This window comes from Helianthus annuus, chromosome 16 (genome assembly GCF_002127325.2).
Source record: "Helianthus annuus cultivar XRQ/B chromosome 16, HanXRQr2.0-SUNRISE, whole genome shotgun sequence".
NCBI lineage: Eukaryota > Viridiplantae > Streptophyta > Magnoliopsida > Asterales > Asteraceae > Helianthus > Helianthus annuus.
The window spans coordinates 181865260-181887108 of record NC_035448.2 but is presented as its reverse complement, the minus strand read 5'-3'; the positions used below and the strand labels follow the sequence as shown (position 1 = coordinate 181887108).

Here is a 21849-nt window from a genome sequence, read left to right as displayed (position 1 = left end):
ACAAAAAAAGCAGTATAATGATTCCTCTTATAAGTTTCCAACCCAATATCTTTATGTCATTATGGATGTAAAGCAATTGATACACCAATAAAACAGGGGAGCTTCATCCTGCCATGTAAACCGGGCCTCTTGACCGTCTCGCATAAGTATGTATGAGTTAACCCGCAAAAATTTCTGTATGACTGTTGATCTGGGATACGTTAATCACCGCACATGTGTACGTGGTTCACCTTCTCTGTCGATTCGGCTCTGCATAAGGTCGGCAAGTGATATCTTTCCAGAGTTCCCTGTGTCGAGCCGATCAAATATTGTGCATATTTGTAATATATCTTTATCCGTAACCTTTCCCATCTCTTTCAACTTGTATATCACATACTCGGCTTTACTGAAATCACAGTTGTAATAAGTAATTAGCAGCATTTTGTACGCGTTCATTAAACATAAGCAGATAATTATGGAATTACCTTACAGAACCATTGTTATCAATGTCAGCGGCAAGAAACTGTGCAACAGTGAGATCTTGACCGAGAACCCATTTGACCATCCTCCGATGCCTCTTATCAACCCGAGCTTCGGCCAAATACAAAAAGGCCCGAGCAACTGCAAGAGTAGAAACAAGCAACCAAACACAAGCAAAAACCCGTCCACTGGCTGACGAAAACGCGATATCACCGTATCCAACTGTAGTCACAGACATAACAGAAAGATAAAAACAATCAAGCCAACCAAGATTCTCCACAAAATGCAAAACAGCAACACCCAAACCGATACAAAGAACCACCACCCCTAACGCCAACCCGACTTTCGTCCTTATCCTCATCCTCCCTTTCTTGAAATCGATTATATAAGAAGGATGATATCGTTTCTTCTCGTTCGTCAAATGACTCAACAAGTAATTCTCTTGCAAATCGAGAACATAACTCACCATCGAACTAAGCAAGATGTCAATAAACCCGAACCCAACCAACACAAACATGATCGAAAACAGCTTAGTCACCGGACTATTCGGAAGTATATCACCATACCCAATTGTACACATTGTCACAATACAAAAATACAAAGCATCAACAACCACATAAGTCTCAGTACCCACAAAATGATCATTATTATACCAATATATAACCACACCAAGTGACAAATACGTAACCAACAACACAGCCGATTGTCGAACAATCGACGGGGACCCTAACTGAGGCGGTTTCGGCTTCGAAATCCGTTCCAAATCATTGATAGTACAAATTGCAGGCGCGGTTTTCGAGCGATGCAAACAAGCTCTCCTAACCTTGTAAGTTTGGGGACATGGAATCTGCATGTCTGGAATCACAACAGAATTTTGTTTCGATAGCGAACCTACGTTCGAATCAGAACACGAAGCGGAGAGTGATGGTTTGGGTGAATCATTGGGATTATCGATACTCACACTTAGGGTTAGGGCATCAACTATAAGTGAAGTTGATGATGGTGATTCTCTAGGAGAACCAAATATGAGCATATCTTTAAACTCCATCGGAGTAAGAGTCGCCGGAATTGTTATCTCATTTTGTTCCGGTAAGACACCGAGCTGCGCCGGTGACCTGGGTGCTTTGGGATACGACGGAAGAAGCGGTTCTTTCTCCATCGGAATATTAATTAACCGTTTTAATTAAATAAATGAATAAGTTGTCACATATGAATATTAACCTAAACGAACATGAATATGAATATGAGATTGTTAGAATGAATTGGGCTTACGGTGCATGCAGATTGATGCAGAGGAGATATTGATGAATTTTGTTGGGGTGATCGGAAATGATGAGGGAGAAAGAGGAAGGGAGGGAGGATTAATGTTTTTGTGTTGATCGAGTCATAATATTATTTGTTGTGATGTTTTCGGGCCCCTACGAATGCTGGGACACGATGATATCACGGGGAGAAACAGACTGTAAATTGAACCGCCAACCAAGTGCTACGTGAAGTTCTCTCTTTGTTATAAGTGGTTTACATGTTTAGTCCTTGTAGTATTTGTTGATTTACACTCTCTCTCCCATGATTTTAAATTTTATATACTGAAGGGATATGGATCGAAATCTGGTTAAAGTCGGATTGGGTTTTGAGTCCTTTTAAATCGAACCCGAGTGACCCGACCATTGTAGATGCGGAATGGCTTCACTTTTTGTATGGAGACTCAACCATCAGGAATTCGTTAGAACATCTTCAACGAGGGTTCTAGATGCTTGCCCGGAAACCAAAACCACAGAAAAACCAACCCAAGTTACCCAACCGTTGGAGGAGATGATGTGGAGCCGTCTGATTTGTTCTACAGGACACGTCCAGAACTGATGTGGTGAGCTCCATTAATTTTTAAACCACTTTAGAATTAAAAAAAGAAACTCATTTATTTTAATTTATAATAAAAAAAAACTTACAATTATCCCCACCACTATAATTTATCAAGTTTCTAAGGCTATAGGGTGTGGGGATCATGGTTGGGACATGATTTGCCACCTAGGAACATGAATGGAAGGCTACCTCACCCCCTTGATTGATCCACCATGGTTTGCATGGATTAAACCATGGCAACCATGGTCCTCCTTTCCATTTTTCAACAAATCATTTCCTTTTTGTTTAGACAAAGATAATAAATAAGGGGCTAATGGTTTGGGTCATGACCATACCCTTAGGATAGTGGTTTTGGATGATGGATTAAAGATGAATTACATGGCACTAACATGGAGGGTAATGATGGTCATGACCACACCCTGTAGCCTAATGTGTGTATCTTTTACTATTCAATTTTGTGCACAATCTAATCTAATGCATATATTACAATTGATTTATGCAACTTTTACTATTATTAAATATTAAATATTTTATTTAAATCATATAATTTATTCAAAATAGTTTTGACCACATAATGCAGTATTGTTTTTCTCTTTATTAAACTTTCATATTGGTTATTTACTTTAACCTCCTATACTTTATCTTTTATAAATTTATCACAACGCATTTTTCATTTTTTACTCCAATACTTTTTCACTTTCAACTTTAATCTCATATACTTTTCATATTTACAAATTTTTTGTTTTACATTTCCGTCTAAATTTTGCGAATTAAAATGTTGCACCACGTGTGTTTGGTAGAAACTATTTTTTTCTCAAACTGTCCCGTCGCAACGTGCAAGTACTAGGCCGACTTAGTTTTTTTCTATGATTTACGTTTCGGTCTAATTTTCGCATGTTAACACACCGCAACAGGCGTGCGTGGTTTAACGTTTTTCCGTCTACTTTTCGTTTGGTTAATGATCCCGTCGCAACGCGCGGGTCCTAAACACTAGTTGTTTAATATCAATAATATTAATATATAAATTAAAAATAACATATGAAAAAACAAATATATAAATTAAAAATAATATAAACAAAAAAACAAATTTATAAATAAAAAAAACATCACATAAATTAAAATTAGAAACACTACATAAAATACATAATCAAACTAATCATCAACTCACGAACCGTCAGAGTCGGCATCCGGATGCACAGCTGGATGCATACAAGGATGGTTTCTTACTAAATACAGAACAAGATGTGAGTAAATATTCTATTGTAGAGTAATTGATATTCGTGAAGAGCATCTCTCTCTCTAAACTTGCTCCCTACTCTCTCTCTCTCTCTCTCTCTCTCTTTCTCTCTCTCTCTCTAAACTTGATTTTTCCAATCAAACGATACTTACTCTTACGCCGAAGAGTTGTTATAGAGAGAAAATTACTCATATGGAAGCTTTGGGTTGAAACCGATCTTTGTTTCTTCATATACATTGGTTAATAGCAGCATGTTTAAATATAGCACAATTTTTATATATCTTTGTTTGGGTTCATATACGAAAATAAGCATGAGTTGTAAAAACATGCCACGTTTGAATTGAGTTGCATTCGGCTTAATTTATCATATAACCTATGCCTATTTGGAAATAACCTTGTCAAACATTCAATCTACAGGCGTTCTATGTTTCTTTGATGTGACATTATCTCAAGTTGTGCATATTAGTTTGAGATTAGTGATAGACTTATAACAAACCTCAGTGGCGTCTCTGAGAATTCACGTACCCTGTTCGAGCTCGAAAAATGGGCTCATATGCCGTTCGTCAGTCCAGTTTCCTGCCGCGTATTTCTTTTTTTTTTTTTAATCATTTAGTATTGGATTGGGCCCAATAAACCTATTGTTAAGTTGGGTAAATTATAAAAAATACAAATCTTTTGATAATGGGCCTCTATATTGGATTTGTTATGTGTGTACAATTTTTCTTAAATAACATATATATATCGATTTTTTTGTTTTAAAACCCCGTGCCCCTCGAAAAATCGAGCCTTGTGCGAAAGTCCTCCCCGCACACCTAAAGAGCCGCCCATGACAAACCTTATATATCGGAAATAGTATAGTAAATTACCTAATTATTGTTTTAAAGGTCGTAATAGCATGTACATTTTGTAAAACATATGGTTGGAAAAGTTTTAATGAACTTATGCTGTGTTTATATCCATTTTATATAAAGTGTACTTCAAAGTTTTATTTTTATTTTTAGCTTTTGATTGTAATTTACGAAACATCATCGTTACAATGACTATTAGTAAAGGTTTAAATGTTCAACGACCACCCACGAAACTATTTTTGATTGATATCACACTTGAAAAATAAGCCCATGTATTAAAAGAGATCACACAAATTGAAGTAAAACTAACGGTTGGCAACTTCTTTCCTTTTTCACTCGTAATTGTAGGGTTTAAACAATAAAAACAAACCCATATTTAGTTTTATTAAATTCTTAAATATCTATTAGATCATAAAGTGTGGAGGACCATGAAGAATGGGCGTTATTCGACATGTCGACACCACGTCAGCGTGTGTTAGAATAGTGGTGTGGTGGAAAAATAAAGAGGGTGTGTGGGGAAGGGGTGCGGAAGAGAGGCGTTATTCAACATTTGGCACACATTTTTTATTATTATTTATATTTATAAATTATATAAAATCTATTAGATTTAAATAAACCCCAATTAATACTAATTAAAAGATTACATAACTTAAATATTTAAAACATTAACATAACATAAAAAATTAAAAACATTACATAACTTAGACTAAATATTAACCTAAAAAACGCATTATTTGCCACGCCTCGTAGTGTCTGAAGTCACGACCGTACATGTTATGGTACTCGATACAAGCGATTTGGATGATGTCGTCTTCGTTTAGCTCACCGTCGTCATTGTCCACACTGTTGACTATAACCTCAAATCTCGTACAATCCCTATAAATCATCCGGAAACGTGAATAAAGTGCATCCACACTTCGGATGGCCTTACCCCTACGTAAACAAAATTCATGGTAAACTCGATCCTAAAACGGAGACGTTTGTAACGTAGCCCCGTGGTTGGTCACCACCGCGACCCACGATTCGCATAACGCGGTGTCCTCTTGTACGACCCAAGGAATCACCGGCATTTCGAATGGTTTTTTGAGAGGGTGTTTAACATGTAAAATGAAATGATAGTTGAAAAATACCATTTTTTTTACTAGCCGTTGGGGCCAACGGCCGAATTTTCAATTAAAGAAAATTGAACTCCCTCAAGAACGCCACGTCGACAAAGCAATGAACTCAACGCCGGTAGAAATGTTCAAGCCCAATCCACAACATCGTGTAAAACACCGATGACGGTGTGACGTGAAAAGACATAAACACCACAAATCCACGCCCACACCGTATATTCGTATTCCAAATATCGATTTGAAGGAGTGGCTAACTTTAAAATTAATGATGGGTGCCTCCGTGGTGGGAAACAATGGCCACATGGATGAAAATGTTGGTTATTTAAACTTTTCAAATCTATACTATATAATAAATGAGACCACTTTTGAGACACTTGTCATCATATTAGACCATCTTTTATAGATAATTATAATTTTAGTTTAATCTCTTCTAATTAATTATTGATAACTCTCCTACTAAATATTATTTAGTTTAATATTTTATATTATAGATAATCCTCTTACTAAATATTATTAATTTAATATCTTATGGATAATTATTAGAGTTAATTGTCAAAATCGTCCCTGAGGTTTGGGCATGTTTGCCATTTTCGTCAAAAATGACTTTTTTGTACCAAATAGCCCCCACGTTTGTAACTTTTTGCCATTTTCATCCAAATTCCTAACTGGGTTAGAACCAATCGTTTGATGAGGGTTTTTTTTTTTTTTTTTTTTGAAATTTCACAAGTACAGTGCCTGAAATGTAATTTCTTTTTAAACTTAAAACCATCACCCTCTGCTTTCTCTGTAAACAACCTTAAAAACAAACCATCAACTACCACTCACACCGTTACTCACCTCCACCGTGTAATGCTCATAAATAGATATAAAACTAAGATGTATCGACCAGTACCCATCACTATATGCCCTTCAACGAAACCTTTTATGTGTCGACCTGTACGTAATGAAATAAATTAAACTAAACATATTAGCTGAACTCATATTACAGTTGGGTAGATCATAAACAAAAAAAAAGAAGCTAAATGGGTTTAAACTGTCATCACACTGCAGCTAAATGATATGGTTACCGGTTTCAGCCTTTCACGTTTTTGGGATACATGCATACCTCAGACAGAAAATAAACAAGGAAATTCGAAGTAACTAACAGAAACCATGAATCAAATGGAAATTCCAATAATACTAAGACTACCTAGGATTTTAAAGATATAACTCTTTTTTAGATCCATTCAACACGTGTAACATACGGGGTTTTTAAGGATGTAATTTTTTTATTATTTGGTAGATTTATTCAACCCGATTATACACGGTTTTTTTTAAAGATACGGCATTTTTAGTATTTACTATAAAAAAATTACATTTATTTAATCTGTGTAATACACATGGTTTTTAGAGATATAACTTTTTTTATTATTTGATATATAAAAGTATATTTATTTAACCCGTATAATATACGAGATTCATAAAAATATAGCTTTTTATTATTTAATATATAAAATTATATTTATTCAACCCCATGTAATACACGGGGTTATAAGGTAGTAAATTATAAATTAAGCCTCTTCTTATTTTTTAAACCTTCGAAATGAATATTATTAAGAATTTATAGTACAAAAATTTGGCGACACCGGAGAAAAAAGGTTATTTTGGAGGTGGATGGATGCACGGAACCAATTAGGTGGTATTAATTTATTATTCCAAATTAATCATTAAGGTATTTTTACATTAGATCTTCGTGTCATATGTACACGTGACACACACTAATACACTACTTATTATCCGCATAATCATACACACATGGACCTCTTCATATACGAAGTGATGAATATTCATTCAACAACGGGATAAAATTATAGCATGTATCCGTAAACATGCCGTGAATCAACTAATAGTTCATTTTTTAGATATGAAACGAAATAGTTTAAAAGCTTGTCTAGTTGTTATTCACTAAAATGGTACTAGATATTAGAAACTTTGGGCATGGAAATATAAACTTGTGATCCAAACATGTATAAGGAGTTCGCTATGTTTTTACACGATGTGTATAGTTCAACAAAGCGTTGACCAGGGGCGTAGCTTTCAAGGGGTCCGGAGGAGCGCCCGACCCTCCGAACTTTTCGCTCAGTAGTGTTATGTGTGTACGTTTCGTATAGAATTTTTTTAGGTATATACGTTTTCGACCCCCGGGTTTTATAATTTTTTTTTTGTACCTATATGGAATTTTTAGGTCCGGTGACTTTCGACCCCCAGGTGGAAATTTTCAAGCTTCGCCACTAACGTTGATGTGTTATGGTAAATGGATTCATACGCATCGGTAGGGGGAGAAAACCGTGCAAATAGGGGCGTGCAGCTTCAAGAGGAAAGAAGGGGTTGTTTGTGAGCCTTGTGGGCGATGCTAACTATTAGGATTTAGGAAGTCTAACCCTGGGCTTATAGCTTAGTGGTTATGGAAATGAGGGAAGACTTTTGACCGAAAGGTCTCAAGTTCGATTCCTGATCCACCCGGGTTTTACCGGTTCTGCATTGTCGTGCCCTCGGGCGGGTGCAGGGTCGGGTTTTCCCCGGAACTGGTGGCATGGTGGGCTAGGGGCTCCGTGCGTGCAGGTTGGGCTGCCGCGGGCTACCTTTCGGCCAATGGGTGCCGCGTACGGAGTACCCGGCGATTCTTATGTTGGACGTTCAAAAAAAAAGGATTTAGGAAGTCTAAAAGACATTAAACTTTTTTTAATTTTACTTTGTTAAAGTAAAGCCCAATTAATGGTATTATCCTTTAACTAACGAGATTACACTAGATATCTTTTATGTTATTGTTTCTAATCAGACGGTGTACTTTTCCCTAAACCAACTAATGTTTTCTGTTAACTCTTAACACGTGCCACTCACATGAGGGCATAATGATCATTGTGCCCTTATGTAAGTGGCACATGTAAAAAGTTAACAAAAAAATTAACCGAGTTATTAGCAAAAAGAAAACAATAACATAAAGGACATCAAATGCAATCTCGTTTGTTTAAGAACAATGTCTGCACTTAAGCTTTGCGCGTTCTTTAAGTTTGAGCCAAATTACTGGTATTATCCTTTAACTAACGAGATTACACTCGATATCTTTTATGTTATTGTTTCTAATTAGACGATGTACTTTTCCCTAAACCAACTAATGTTTTCTGTTAACTCTTAACATGTGCCACTCACATTAGGGCATAATGACCATTGTGCCCACATGTAAGTGGCACATGTTAAAAGTTAACAAAAAAATTAACCGAGTTATGGGCAAAAAGAAAACAATAACATAAAGTACATCCAATGCAATCTCGTTTGTTAAAGAACAATGTCTGCACTTAAGCTTAAACTTAAAGGACGTAAATTGCAATTTACACTTTATTATGTTAACCTCTTACGTTAGACCACACGGTGTGGGCGGCGAAACACGACGTTGTTACCAATCCACGCCCACAAAACCACCCCGTGCCTAGCGTTGTACTTGGGGCTTAAGAATTTCCACTAGTGTGGGGGAAATGTGTGAGTGATGTGGAGGCTCTTGATTGGTGGACGTAGTTTAGTTTTGTTTTGATTGGTTGATGTTATTTTCTCTTAATATTTTTATTCTCTTCCACGCCACTTTCCTACCCCGTGTTTTTTTTCTCCACGTTACCATGTTGATGTATTTGTCACGTGTCGCTCCACACCCTTCCATCAAACCTTTCCACACCGTGTATTCTTAAGATCCTGAATAACAAACAAATCAGATATTTTTTTTCCAGAGTATGTTGAGGTAAAAATCATTACCATTTAATTAATGGGTTGATTTCTAGTTAATTTTTTTTCAGCAACTAAAAGAAAACGAAAAGATAAACGAACGAGAAAAAAAATGTTGATAAAAATAAATAGATGTGTTCAATATAACATCACTTTTTTCTTACAACCGGATACATTACTTCCTTGAGCTTTTTAACCTTCTGATATGCAAACTTTCTTTTGTAACTAACTAGTTGACTTTTCTCGCGAGTTGCATCAGGAATTCAGTAAATAATAGTTGGCTTGTTACGGTGTTGGTGCAATAGAGACACTTTGTGTTAACCGAAAGATAAAACTTAAAAAATTAAAGTCGTAATATGCTCAAAAGGATATCGATAAATCAAAAATCATAAAACAAATACTTGTGATGCTTTCGATAGTACCAATATTGGTATCAATGTTATTCGTTCGGAATCAACGTGGTACCGATATTGTTTGAACGGTATCAGTTCATGTCGTCACGGTACCAGTACGATACGGACACACGCTATATATTACGATATAGAAAACACACTTTATTGCAAATAAAACTTCGGTTTCAATGAAGTTTATACAGAAACCATACAAACGAGGTGCCGCTACCAAAGTTGTCCGGATAATATCGGTTCGGTTCGTTTCGTTTCGTCATGGTAAAGAATAAAAAAACCAATTATATTTGACTCATTCGGTAAAGAATAAAAAAAAAAACCAATTATATTTGACTCATTCGATTTTGAATAAAATTTTTATTGAAACATAGATAACAAGATAAGCAAGTTGCAATGGCGTAAAACATTAAATTATATTATTAGAATATCAAAAAGATAAAAGGGGTCACTTCATTAAAAAAATTAACTTAATGTGAGATATTCTTGATAACATGTATACTTGTGTTTCGATTACTTGTGCATTACTAGTAACAACTCGGTTTCAAAAAAAATATTATATGAAAACATAGATAAAAATAAACATGTCGTAACTAGATGCTCAAAATTTGATCTTATCTTAAAAGCTACTAATGTAAAACAATATATTTTCCAAATTCAACTAGTATTTTGCCCGTCGCGTGTTGCGGCGACGCACGACCGGTGGAAACGTCTAGTATGATATCACTTGATTTGTAAAAGGCAATGTGTAAAAGAAAGTTATAAAAAAGTGTAAAACACAATTTGTAAAAGAAAATTACAAAAAAAGTGTAAAACACAAAGGTAGATACGAAATGTAAAACACGATGCATTGGCATTTGCAAAACTAGAAGTAGTAGTCTAAGGGTTAAAATTGCAATTTTTAAAGTAAGAGTAACAGTCCCGCCACGCATTGTGGCGGCGCATGACAGGTGGAAACGTGTAGCAAGACACAAAGCGTAAACAACAATACGTAAAAACAGAATTTACTACACACGATTCGTAAAACACGATACATAAAAAGCCGATATATATAAAGCATATTGGCCAAAATTTTAAATCCGAAAAGTATATGCAAATATGTAAATAAGGGGTAAGAAAAAGAAAAAAGTTTATGGGCCAAAATATGAATTACAAAAGCAAGGGCAAAAAAATATAATTTATAAAAGTGTTCGTAAGAATTGCAAAATGTAAAAACGAGAGGGCCAAAATGTAGATTATATTTTTGGGCCCAAAATGTAATGTGTTAGAACTTGAGGAAGTGGTGTGGAAAAGCCACCGACACTCCCTTTTAAGATATATAACTAGTAATAAGACCCGCGCTCGTTGCAGTGCGAGTTCTTCGTAAATATCGAACGGATTAGTCCAAGCGTTATGTGATGTGTTAACGATATGAAAACGCACGTTTTGACGTATCTGATTGAATTCAATGTATACTATAGTTTTATTGCGATTGGATCAAAACGTACAATAAATCGAATTTATATCGTACAATCATAACGTATTATACGCGACCCGACTAACTCGAATTTATATCATCAAGCTAAAAACTCTCGAAGGGGTAAAAGTGGCATTTACAAAGTTTATAAACAGTTAAGTGGTTAAAAATTGTATTTCCTAAACTTAAGGGCTAAGAAGGGTAAAGATAAAATTATATAAAGTTTTGGGGTAAAAAGGAAACTATAACAAAGTTGGGGCTGGAAAGGAAACTACCACAAAGTTGAGTTGTCAAAAGCAAATTATTTGTAAAATGGAGTAGCAGTTTAGGGAATAAATTTGCCAATTTATGAAACTTTGAAGGTACCAAAGCCAAGAAGCTAAAATTACAAGATTGTGAAAGTATGGGGAGATGGGGAAGCAAAGCCAGTGGAATTTCCACCGACTTTGACTTTTAAGAGTATTAGTAATAATATAAATATAAAATAAATAAAAAAACAAAAAAATAAAATAAAACACACATATATAACCTACTTAGAACACTTTTACTCTCATCATATTATTGCATGATGTTCATTACAAATGGAAAATGTATATAGAGTAATTAATTATAAAAAATATAAAAATAAAATAATAAAAAAACAAACATATGTAACCACTTTGGAATATTTGTACTCACATTATTCTACATTATTCAACATATACAAAGACAACCGCAGGGAATAGTGTTTCCCTGCCATTGGTCGAAATGGGCGGCCGCCACTCATCTATTGGACCAACTATTTTATTATTTTATATCCACTTTAAATTTACGGTTTTACCCCCAGTTTAAAGTTACGCTTTTCTCCCAACTAAAAAATCTAATAACCCTTTTGCCAGCAGCTAAAATTACGATTTTACTATCGGTTCAAAAATTACGATTTTACCCTCAGCTTTTTATTTTACACCCGTTTTAAAATTACGGTTTTGCCCCCAATTTAAAATTACGTCTTCGCCCCTAGCTCAAAATAAAATTACACTTTTACCCCCAGCTCAAAATTACGATTTTTCTCTCGGTTCAAAATTACGATTTCACTCTCAGTTTAAAATTACTTTTTTGCCCCCAGCTAAAAATAAAATTATGGTTTTCCCCTACCTCAAATTTATGATTTTACCCTCGGTTCAAAATTATGATTTTCCCCAGTTCAAAATTAAAATATAACTTTACACTCAGCTAAACCGAAAATACGATTTCACCCTCGGTAAAAAAATTACGCTTTTACCCTCAGCCAAAATTACGTTTTCGCCCCAGTTCAAAATAAAATTTGTTTTCCCCCGGCTCAAAATTACGATTTTACTTTAGTTTATTATTTTACACCCACTTTAAATTTACGGGTTTTCCCCAGTGTAAAATTACGTCTTTGCCCCCAACTCAAAGTAAAATTATGCTTTTGCCCCCAGCTAAAATTTACGATTTTTCCCTCGGTTCAAAATTACGATATCACCCTCAATTCAAAATTACGTTTTTTTGCCCCCAGTGCAAAATAAAAATATGGTTTTCCCTAGCTAAAAATTAGGATTTTACCCTCGGGAAAAAATGGATTTTTCTCCCAAGTAAAAATAAAAATATGACTTTGCCCCAAGCTAAAATCGTGTTAAGGAGTTGCCTAACACTCTTTTTAATTTTTCATTTCTAGCAAAACTATGGTACTGTTTTTTTAATTGGTTAAGAATTATTCGGCTATCGCCCCGCAACGCGGGCGGAGCAACACCTAGTTATACATTATACATTAGTTGTTGTAAATACTATTCATTATGCTGTAAGGAGAAAAAATCAAATAGGAAGTTTAGTTTTGGTAGGAAGGATAGGAAACAATAATAGTATGTCACGTGGCAAAGATAAAAAAACTTAGGGAGGGGCATTTTAGTCAAAACTCACCATCTTCAAAAAACCTAGCATCTGCAACTCATTTCTCTCCCCCGTATACTCAAATCCACCATTTTCAAAACCATAAACTACCACATCACAACCAACACCATCTCCACCACCACCTACAATCGCCACCATCTTGCCAGAAACTAGATCTGAAACCACCACCACGATCTTCAACCACTTGTTGGGTTTTTAGATCCGAAACCATCATTCCACCATCCACCGTCACCGCTCCACCACCCACTACCACCGCAATAAGTTTCCCCACGGTGTATCGGAGTTCTTTTGTAAGTTGTGTTATTTTTTATTTTCATTGCTTTTTAGGTTATCAAACCTCAATTGCATTTTTCACCTCGTTATGTTTTTGTTAGAGTTCTTTTCATTTATGTTCTTCTGGATGTTAAAGCAGAGGCATGACTATGCTAAAATAGAAGCATAATCATGTTGGAACAAATGCATGACCACATTATAACCATTGCATTTTAGAACTTGCAGTGCAAAAAACATGATCATGCTTAAGACAGAGGCATGATCATGTTGGAACTAAGGCATACCCATGATAAAACTACATTGTTTTTAGAACCTATGTTAAAACTCCATTGCTTTTTAGAACCTGCAGTGCAAAATATTGATTTTAGGTTTCATTGCGTCTTATAACCTGAAGTGTAAAGAACATGATCATGCTAAAATAAAAGCATGGTCATGTTGGAACAAAAGCATAACCATGTTAAAACATTAACATGGCCATGTTAAAACTTCATTGCTTTTTAGAACATAGAACCTACAGTGCAAAATATTGATTTTTGGTTTCATTGTGTTTTACAAGCAAAGAACATGATCATGTTAAAATAGAAGCATGGTCATGTTGGAACAAAACATGACCATGTTAATACATAAACATAGCCATGTTAAAACTCCTTTTTAATCCTACAATGCAAAATATTGATTTTGTGTTTCATTGTGTTTTACAACATGTAGTGCAAAGAACATGATCATGCTCAAATAGAAGCATGGTCATGTTGGAGCAAAAGCATGACCATGTTAAAACATAAACATGGCCATGTTAAAACTCCATTGCTTTTTAGAATTTGTAGTGTAAAATCTTGATTTTGCGTTTCATTGTGTTTTAAAATTGGAGTGTAAAAGAACATCAAAGAACATGATCATGTTAAAAGGGAAACATGATCATGTTGGAACAAAGACATGACCATGTTAAAACATAAACATGACCATGTTAAAACTCATTGCATTTTAGAACTTGGATGTTGGAACAGAGACCATGTTAAAACAAAGGCATGGCCGTGTTAAAACAGAAATATGACTATGTTAAAACAAAGGCATGGCCATGTTAAAGGAGAAACATCACCATGTGAAACCCGTTACGTTTTAGCCCCATTGCGTTTTAGAACTTGGATGTTGGAACAAAGGCATGACCACGTTAAAATAAAGGCATGGCCATGTTAAAAGAGAAACATCGCCATGTGAAACCCATTATGTTTTAGATCCATTGCGTTTTAGAACCTGGATGTTGGAATAAAGGCATGACCATGTTAAAACAAAGGCATGGCCATGTTAAAACAGAAACATGACCATGTTAAAACAAAGGCATGACCATGTTAAAAGAGAAACATCACCATGTGAAACCCATTGCGTTTTAGAACCTGGGTTATAGTGTGTTATTCTATCCATTGCGTTTTACGCATCTATGTTTTCGAAAAAAATCAAAAGTATAGCAATATTGTGCTCGTTTTAAAGATAAAAAACACTCGTTTTTATGTTGCATTTTTTATTATAAAATATTGTCGTATGAAAAAGTTATTAACGTTTTAAAAACGATGGGGAATTGGAAGAAACAGAAACTATTGAATTGGATGGACTAGAATACCATCAAACTAACTCACACGCCTCTTTTTTGTTTAATTTCATCCATTTAATCTTAGCCATTGATTATTTAATAGATGATCAAGATTACTTCCTAACCTTCCTACCCAAATAAACTTCCTAGTATATCCTGACCCATCTTATAAATACGTAAATACTATTTGTTTCAGAGGGAAAATGTGTACTCACATTATACATTAGTTGTTGTAAATACTATTTATTTCAGATAGAAAATGCATATATAGCAATTAATTAGAATTCATAATTCATCTCTCATAATTTTAAAGTCAACTTTACAATTCAATCACATTACTTATTTTCCTGGTACCTAGTTATTTCTACTAGTTTTTTTAATGTAATTAACAACTAGCAATTTAGCCCGTGCTTCTTGCGGATATAAGTAGGTTTTGACGTTAGTAAAGAGGTGTAAGAAATATTTGTGCATGGATTTTGTCAACACGATAATAAGGTTCATACAAAAGTTAAAACATGACTTATGTTGTATTTTGGCACACACAAAACATACGAACTAACCCGAAAATTTAAATATAAAAACATTTATAAACTCAACCTGCAAATCCTCATATGACTCGATAGGAAGGTTTTTACAAATCATATTTAAGGATCTAAATTTTGATCTTACCTTTAAGCATGTTTAGTTTCCAGTTTTGCATGTTTTACATTTTGAATAGAGTTAAATGCTCGGATAGTCCCTGTGGTTTGCCCTTCTTCACCTTTAGTCCCTAACTTTCTAAAATTACAGCTATAGTCCCCAACTTTTGCAATTTCGTTCCCGGATTATCCCTAGGCCTAACATCAGTTAGTTTTCTCAGTTAAAAGGATATGGAATGACAAAAAATACCCTTACTATAAAACAAAATAACTTAACCTATTAAATATATTTATTTATTTGTGGGACCCACTCCTTTATAAAAAAACAAAATAACAACCCCACGCCCACCCCACCTTCCTCTCTCTTTCTTCTCCCTTGTAACAACCCGACTTTTCAGAAATTCAAAGTACAAGTCAAAGTCAAAGTCAAAGCAAAACTCAGGTTGTGTTGGTGCACTACATCTGTCGACTTCGTCTTGTATCGAGCCTTACATTGAAATGTATAGATTAGGGCACGTTTTACGAGAGAATAAAAGAGTGTATATAGTTAGAAAGCTGATTTCGCTCATAGGGTATTAGATGGGGTTTCGCCCGAATGTACTTATGTGATTTCGCTCATATGGTAGTGTACATTGGAGCGAAATCTCAAGCACTATATATAGGTGCTCATAAGCGAAATCATGTATCAGTTGTGCAATTCCATACCGAGTGCTGCCGGTGTGAGATTTGGCTGTAATCTGTCAGATATCAATACAAAAAGGTGTTAAAAGTGATTTGCTAGCTGTTTCTAAATCAGATACTTGTTTTCCGCACCTGTATCTGATCAAAACTCCTCTGAACGACTCGTTCGGGTCGGAACACGATCCTACAAGTGGTATCAGAGCTTCAGAAGGAGGAGTTCTGCAGAGATTAGCTGGAATTCATCAAGTTTTCGTACTTCTACACCTTCTTTCTTCACCAGAACGAGTTTTAACGGTCAAAATCTGCTCAAATTTTTACAGACTGTAGAGAATTGGACATAGACTAATCCCTGAAAGTTTGACACTAAAATTCGGACTAAAAATGGACCAAATTAACCTCCGATCAGATTTCGCTCATACGGACAATTTCTGATTTCGCTTATAACAGTCTGATTTCGCTTATTGGTACATCTGATTTCGCTCCTGGGAATCATTATTCAGTGATTTCGCTCATGTGTCAGGATGATTTCGCTCCAGTGTCAAGTGTCTAAGTGATTTCGCTCCTGCAGACATTTGATTTCGCTCTTGTGAACATTATTAGTGATTTCGCTGTTGTGAACATTGTTATTTCGCTCCAAAGGTTTAATACTGATTTCGCTCCTGTGGAAAGTGGTCATTTCACTCATAAGGACAGTTGTGAAATTTGTTAAAAATCTGAAAAATGGACGAGGAATTTTACAACGCATTCGCTACTCCGGTTACCCCGATCACTATTGCACAAAACACAATGCTCGAAAATGAAACAGGAACAATGCAAAAACCACCCAAACTCATGAACATAGAAGAATATAAGGGCTGGGAAGGTCGTTTTGAGAACTGGGTACAAGCTAACTACCTAGACGCTTGGGAGTGTGTTGAAACTAAATATGTGAGACCATTAAATGATGATGAAGAGGAAGTTGCGATCAAAGATATGAGTGCCGATGACAAAAAGAAATATAAGAATGAGAAGATGATGTTAAGTCTGCTACAACAAGCTATGAAGGAAGATATTATGGTCTTGCTGCAACACAACGGGAGTTCGTATTCAATTTGGAAAGCATTGCGTTCAAAGTTTGTTGGAAGTCAGGAGATGGTCAAGAACAAGAAATCACTTTTGAAAAAGGAGTTTGATTTGTTTAGAGGACCGAAGAACGAGAGTACAAAGCAGATCATTGAAAGATATTGCAACTTGTTGGTGAACATGAAGAGGTTAAGCATCAACAAAGACAATGAAGAGTTGATTGAAAAACTTGCAGATACGTTACCACATGAAACTTGGGGAACATATCTGATGATGCTCAGGAACAAAAAGTGTTTTAGCATGTTAACTTTGAGCAAATTCATTGAGAAATTGGAAGCTCAGGAAATGGAACAAAGAAAGATTGTTCGAATGAAAGATTTCGATGGTGAACAGGATATTGGGTTGTATTACAAAGCAGGGGTGAATGAGAAGTCTACAAGTCTATCTCCAAAAACAGAAACTGCTTACAACGCCAAGAATTCTTCTGGAAGTTCATCATCAGGATCAAACAGCAAAACAAGTTTCACATCATTTCCATCTTTTGATCCGAACATCTCAGCAACAAAAAATGGGAGAAAACTTCAGTGCAATATTGTTTTAAATCTTGAAAATGATCAAGATTATTCTAAAGAAGTTGCTAAAAACCACATGTCTCTATTGGGAATGGTTTTAGAATCTTACAGTTGTTTTGTTGCAGGTCGTATTGGGAATCCAATGCTAACAAAGGAAGATTACAACCAGATAGATGCTGAAGAGATGGAACTGATGGACATAAAATGGTGTTTAGCAAGCGTGTTAAGGAGAGCTGAGAAATTCAAGCAGATCACAGGGAGAGATGATCTTCGTGAGGCTAATGTTTCTACTTTAGGTTTTGACAAATCTAAAGTCACTTGTTTTCGTTGCAGGGAGAAAGGTCACTTCAAGAGGGAGTGCACCAACCGCGAAGCAAGTGGAGCTCAGAATCCTTTCAACAATAACAATAATTACTATCGAAAAGCCATCTACCATCAAGTTGCTCAACAACCATCTCAACAGCATCAACATCAAGCACAAACTGCACATGGAAGAAGTATAATTGAAGATTCTGGAAAGAGAGCATGTGTGGTTAATCAGGATGAAAAGAAGTCATTCAACTGGGATAAATATGTCTCAGCTGATGGAAAAGCTTGTTTAATTGATCAAGATGATGAAAAGCAACCCGAGGGTTTTAGCTGGGAGAATTTCACTTGGGATAACTATATTCCTGATCAAGCTACAGCTTACACAGCTTTTGTTGCCAGAATTGAAGAAGATAGTGATGATGATGGTACTGAATACTATGCTAAACAGATGGCAAAACATTTGAAGATGATGGCAGAAAGCGATAGTGAGGATGAGAAGGCAAAGAAGAAAAAGAAAAAGGTAAAGACACCGGTTAGTATTGACGATGAAACAGTATCGGTGGTGAGAAGAAAAGTGAAAGAAGTTCCAAAGTTCGAGATTAATGAAGAAGTAATTGCAAAGAAGAGTCCAATAACTTGTGAAAATTGTGAAGCTGTAAAGAAACAGAACAGTTCATTGATCCACAACATGAACAGATTGAAAGAATCATATGATGTGTTGAAAAGGGCAATGAATATGTACAACAACACAAGTGAAGAGCAGACTACAGCAATGAAAACACTTCAGGGAGCTTTCATGGTCAAGCAAAAAGTTGTAAACAACTATATCGAGAAGTGTGCTGATCTCGAACAGAAACATGAACTTCAAAGAATTGAAACTGAAAGAGTTAACCGTTTATTAAAAAGTTACTCATGTTCATCTTATGTTATTGACAGGATCTATCCGACAGCTGAAAGCTTGAAAGCATTTGAGGACAATGATGTAACTGCAGAAAAGAAAGTTTCAGAAGAAAAGATTGAAGAAAAGACTCCAGTGAAAAAGACTAAAAAGAAGAAAGGCACTGTAGAGACGACATCTGGTAAGAAACAAGGTGTCAGTTACAACAAGTGTCCACCCCCTCTGGAATATGGATATTTGGCTAGAAATCCAAATGATGAAAGAGTCAAAAAGGCAACAAACTTACAATGGGAGTCAGAGTCGTCAGTCAATCTACCAGAAAGTATTGATGTCGTTTATACATCGTCTGACACTGATCAACAGTCTCAATTGATGAAGAAAGTCATGGATCATGTGTTAGATAACGATGAGATAGAAGAGTCAAAGTCTGAGTCAAGCACTTCGGGTCAAACAGAAAAACAGGATAAAATAGTGTATGATAGAAAATTCCTGTTATCAAAATCTAATTTGGATGATGAACTGTTTAAAGTTGCTTACACTTTGAATGATTCTGACAAATTATATTCTGATGAGGAATTTCCAATAAGAGGTGTCAAAATTGAACTGATAAACAAGGTTTTCAAACTCACAGAAATTAATATTTCTGAAATAAAAGATTTACATCTTATTGAAAAACCTAAAAAACACACCTCAAGAGTACAACAAAGATTAAACAAGAAAAAGGGTTACAGTTCTGGTTCAGGTTTTCAAAAGAAATCTAACCATAACGGTAATTTCAAAAAGAAAGGTCTTGGTTTTACTCCAACAGAAAAACAGAAAAATGAAAAATATGTTCGTGATTTTAAATCCAAAATGACATTTGTTTCAGGAACGTCAGCAGATGAAGAAGAAAAGAAAGATTTTTGGAGGCAGTCAAACAATGAGTTCCTTGCAAAGAAGCAAGATGAAATGAAGAAGATGGCTGAGCAGAAGAATGATACGAGAACCTGTTTCCAATGCAACATTGCTGGACATATTGCTAGAGATTGTTCTAAGGCAATACAATCAAAACAGGGGGTATCTCGTAAACTCAAAGAAAAAGTGGTTGAGTTTGAACCACCAATTGATAGACAAAATTGTTTAAAAATTCTACATTTGAAATTGGTGAATGTTCAAACAAGTTTTACAAGAAGAGAGCTGAATCTGACAACCAGAAATGGGTTGTTAAGAAAGCTGCTGAAAGCTCTAGCGATGATTCAGATAGGTCAAAATCAAAAGAACTATCTTCTGGCGATGAAACTGATTCCACAAAGTCAGATGAGCCACAGGTTGTTTCAAAAAGTGAAGCTAGTTTAAAAGATGAAAGATCAGTTCCGACTGTGAATGATGAGGATTTTCCATCACTTCGGGCTGAAAATTATAAGAAGAAAATTGGTAAAGTTGAAATTTCTAACCAATTTTATAATGACAAACAGGATTTTGATGCTGAGAAGGTCTTTAACCCCAAGGTAAAACATATCTTTGGAAAGATGATTGACCGAAAAGTCAAAGGGGTTAAAGAATTTTATGAGAAGAAGAGAGGAGGTAAGAAACCGAGTGATGGTGACTCGGCGACACCCAAGGCTGGTCAGGCTTGGGTGGATATTTTCTTCAACTAAAAACCTGACTTGCCGGAGCTCCCAGTTGGTAAGCGAGGAGTAGGTATCGGCATCTTTCTTGAGGAATTGGATACGGTAATGTCAATCATATAAACGGTAAAAAGGTTGTTTGTGTTTATTTTACAACTGGTAAGAAGATTTGATTGTGCATGCTTGCATATGGTAAATCAAGGACATTAATTTGTACTTGCATTTTCCTACAAGTGGTTGAAAGACAATATGATGAACCACATCCCCGAACCTATTATTGATATACCCGCAAGCGGTAAAATCATCCAAACTTATTTTCCGAAAAAATCATTTTGAAAAATCTAAATGGGAAAATAGTTTGCTGATGGGGGGAGTTCTGATTGTTTATGCCAAGTGAATGGCGAATTAATGCGATTTGATATCGGTTGTCATAGTTCTGTACAGTTTGTTTTTCAATTTTAGTTAATGTGTTTGCATTTTAGGGGAGTAGAAATTTTCTGAAAATCCAAAAACATTTGAAAATTTGAAAAAAAGCCAAAAACATGATAAAATCAAAAATGAGTTTTGTTGTGAAAAGAGGAAATGATAGTACATCAGTAGACTATCACAACATGCTAAAGAAATGTAAAGATAAAATGTGATAAACAATCTCACTGCGGATGTGTCGGTAGGTTTTTACACATTTAGTAAATTGTGACGAGATATAAGCCTAAAAATCAAACTTGCTTATTCTGTGGGTTAACAAAACTGCTTGGATATATAGGTAACCCCTGAAATCTTGTTTGAAAGGTCCCTTATTCTGAGATACTAGGTCTTTATGCTCAGTGATATCTGGGGTATTATCCCGGGACTTCTGCTGTATGGAAGTACTGACCTAGTCCCCGGATAATGCTTTTCGCAAATGCTTGAAACATAGCATCGCCCTTAGCAAGCTGATGAAATAATAAAATTGATAATCGCTGCTGTTGAAATTAAAAGATCCTCTAAAGGGGACATACCGAAAAGTCGAAGCCATCATCTCTTTGCGTATACGGAAGTATCGACATGAGCTCTCACGGCCCTCGCACCTAACCCCTGAACAGATATCATCTGTGGTATATTCACCTGTAAGACTGAATATTAGGATCTGGATACGAGAGTATATTCAAGTAGTGGGACACACGGATAAGTTTAAGTATCTAAAA

At 35.4% G+C, this 21849-nt stretch overlaps 1 protein-coding gene across 1 annotated transcript; it reads right to left on the bottom strand.

The window, feature by feature from the left end:
* Window positions 1-8: 8 nt before the first annotated feature.
* Window positions 9-1957, bottom strand: LOC110918418 (two-pore potassium channel 3). Its single transcript, XM_022162739.2, has 2 exons — window positions 465-1957; window positions 9-385 (listed from the first exon to the last, which is right to left on the bottom strand). The coding sequence occupies exons 1-2, from the start codon at window positions 1616-1618 to the stop codon at window positions 205-207; spliced, it is 1335 nt and encodes a 444-aa protein (XP_022018431.1). The 5' UTR covers window positions 1619-1957; the 3' UTR covers window positions 9-204.
* Between the last annotated feature and the right edge of the window lie 19892 nt (window positions 1958-21849).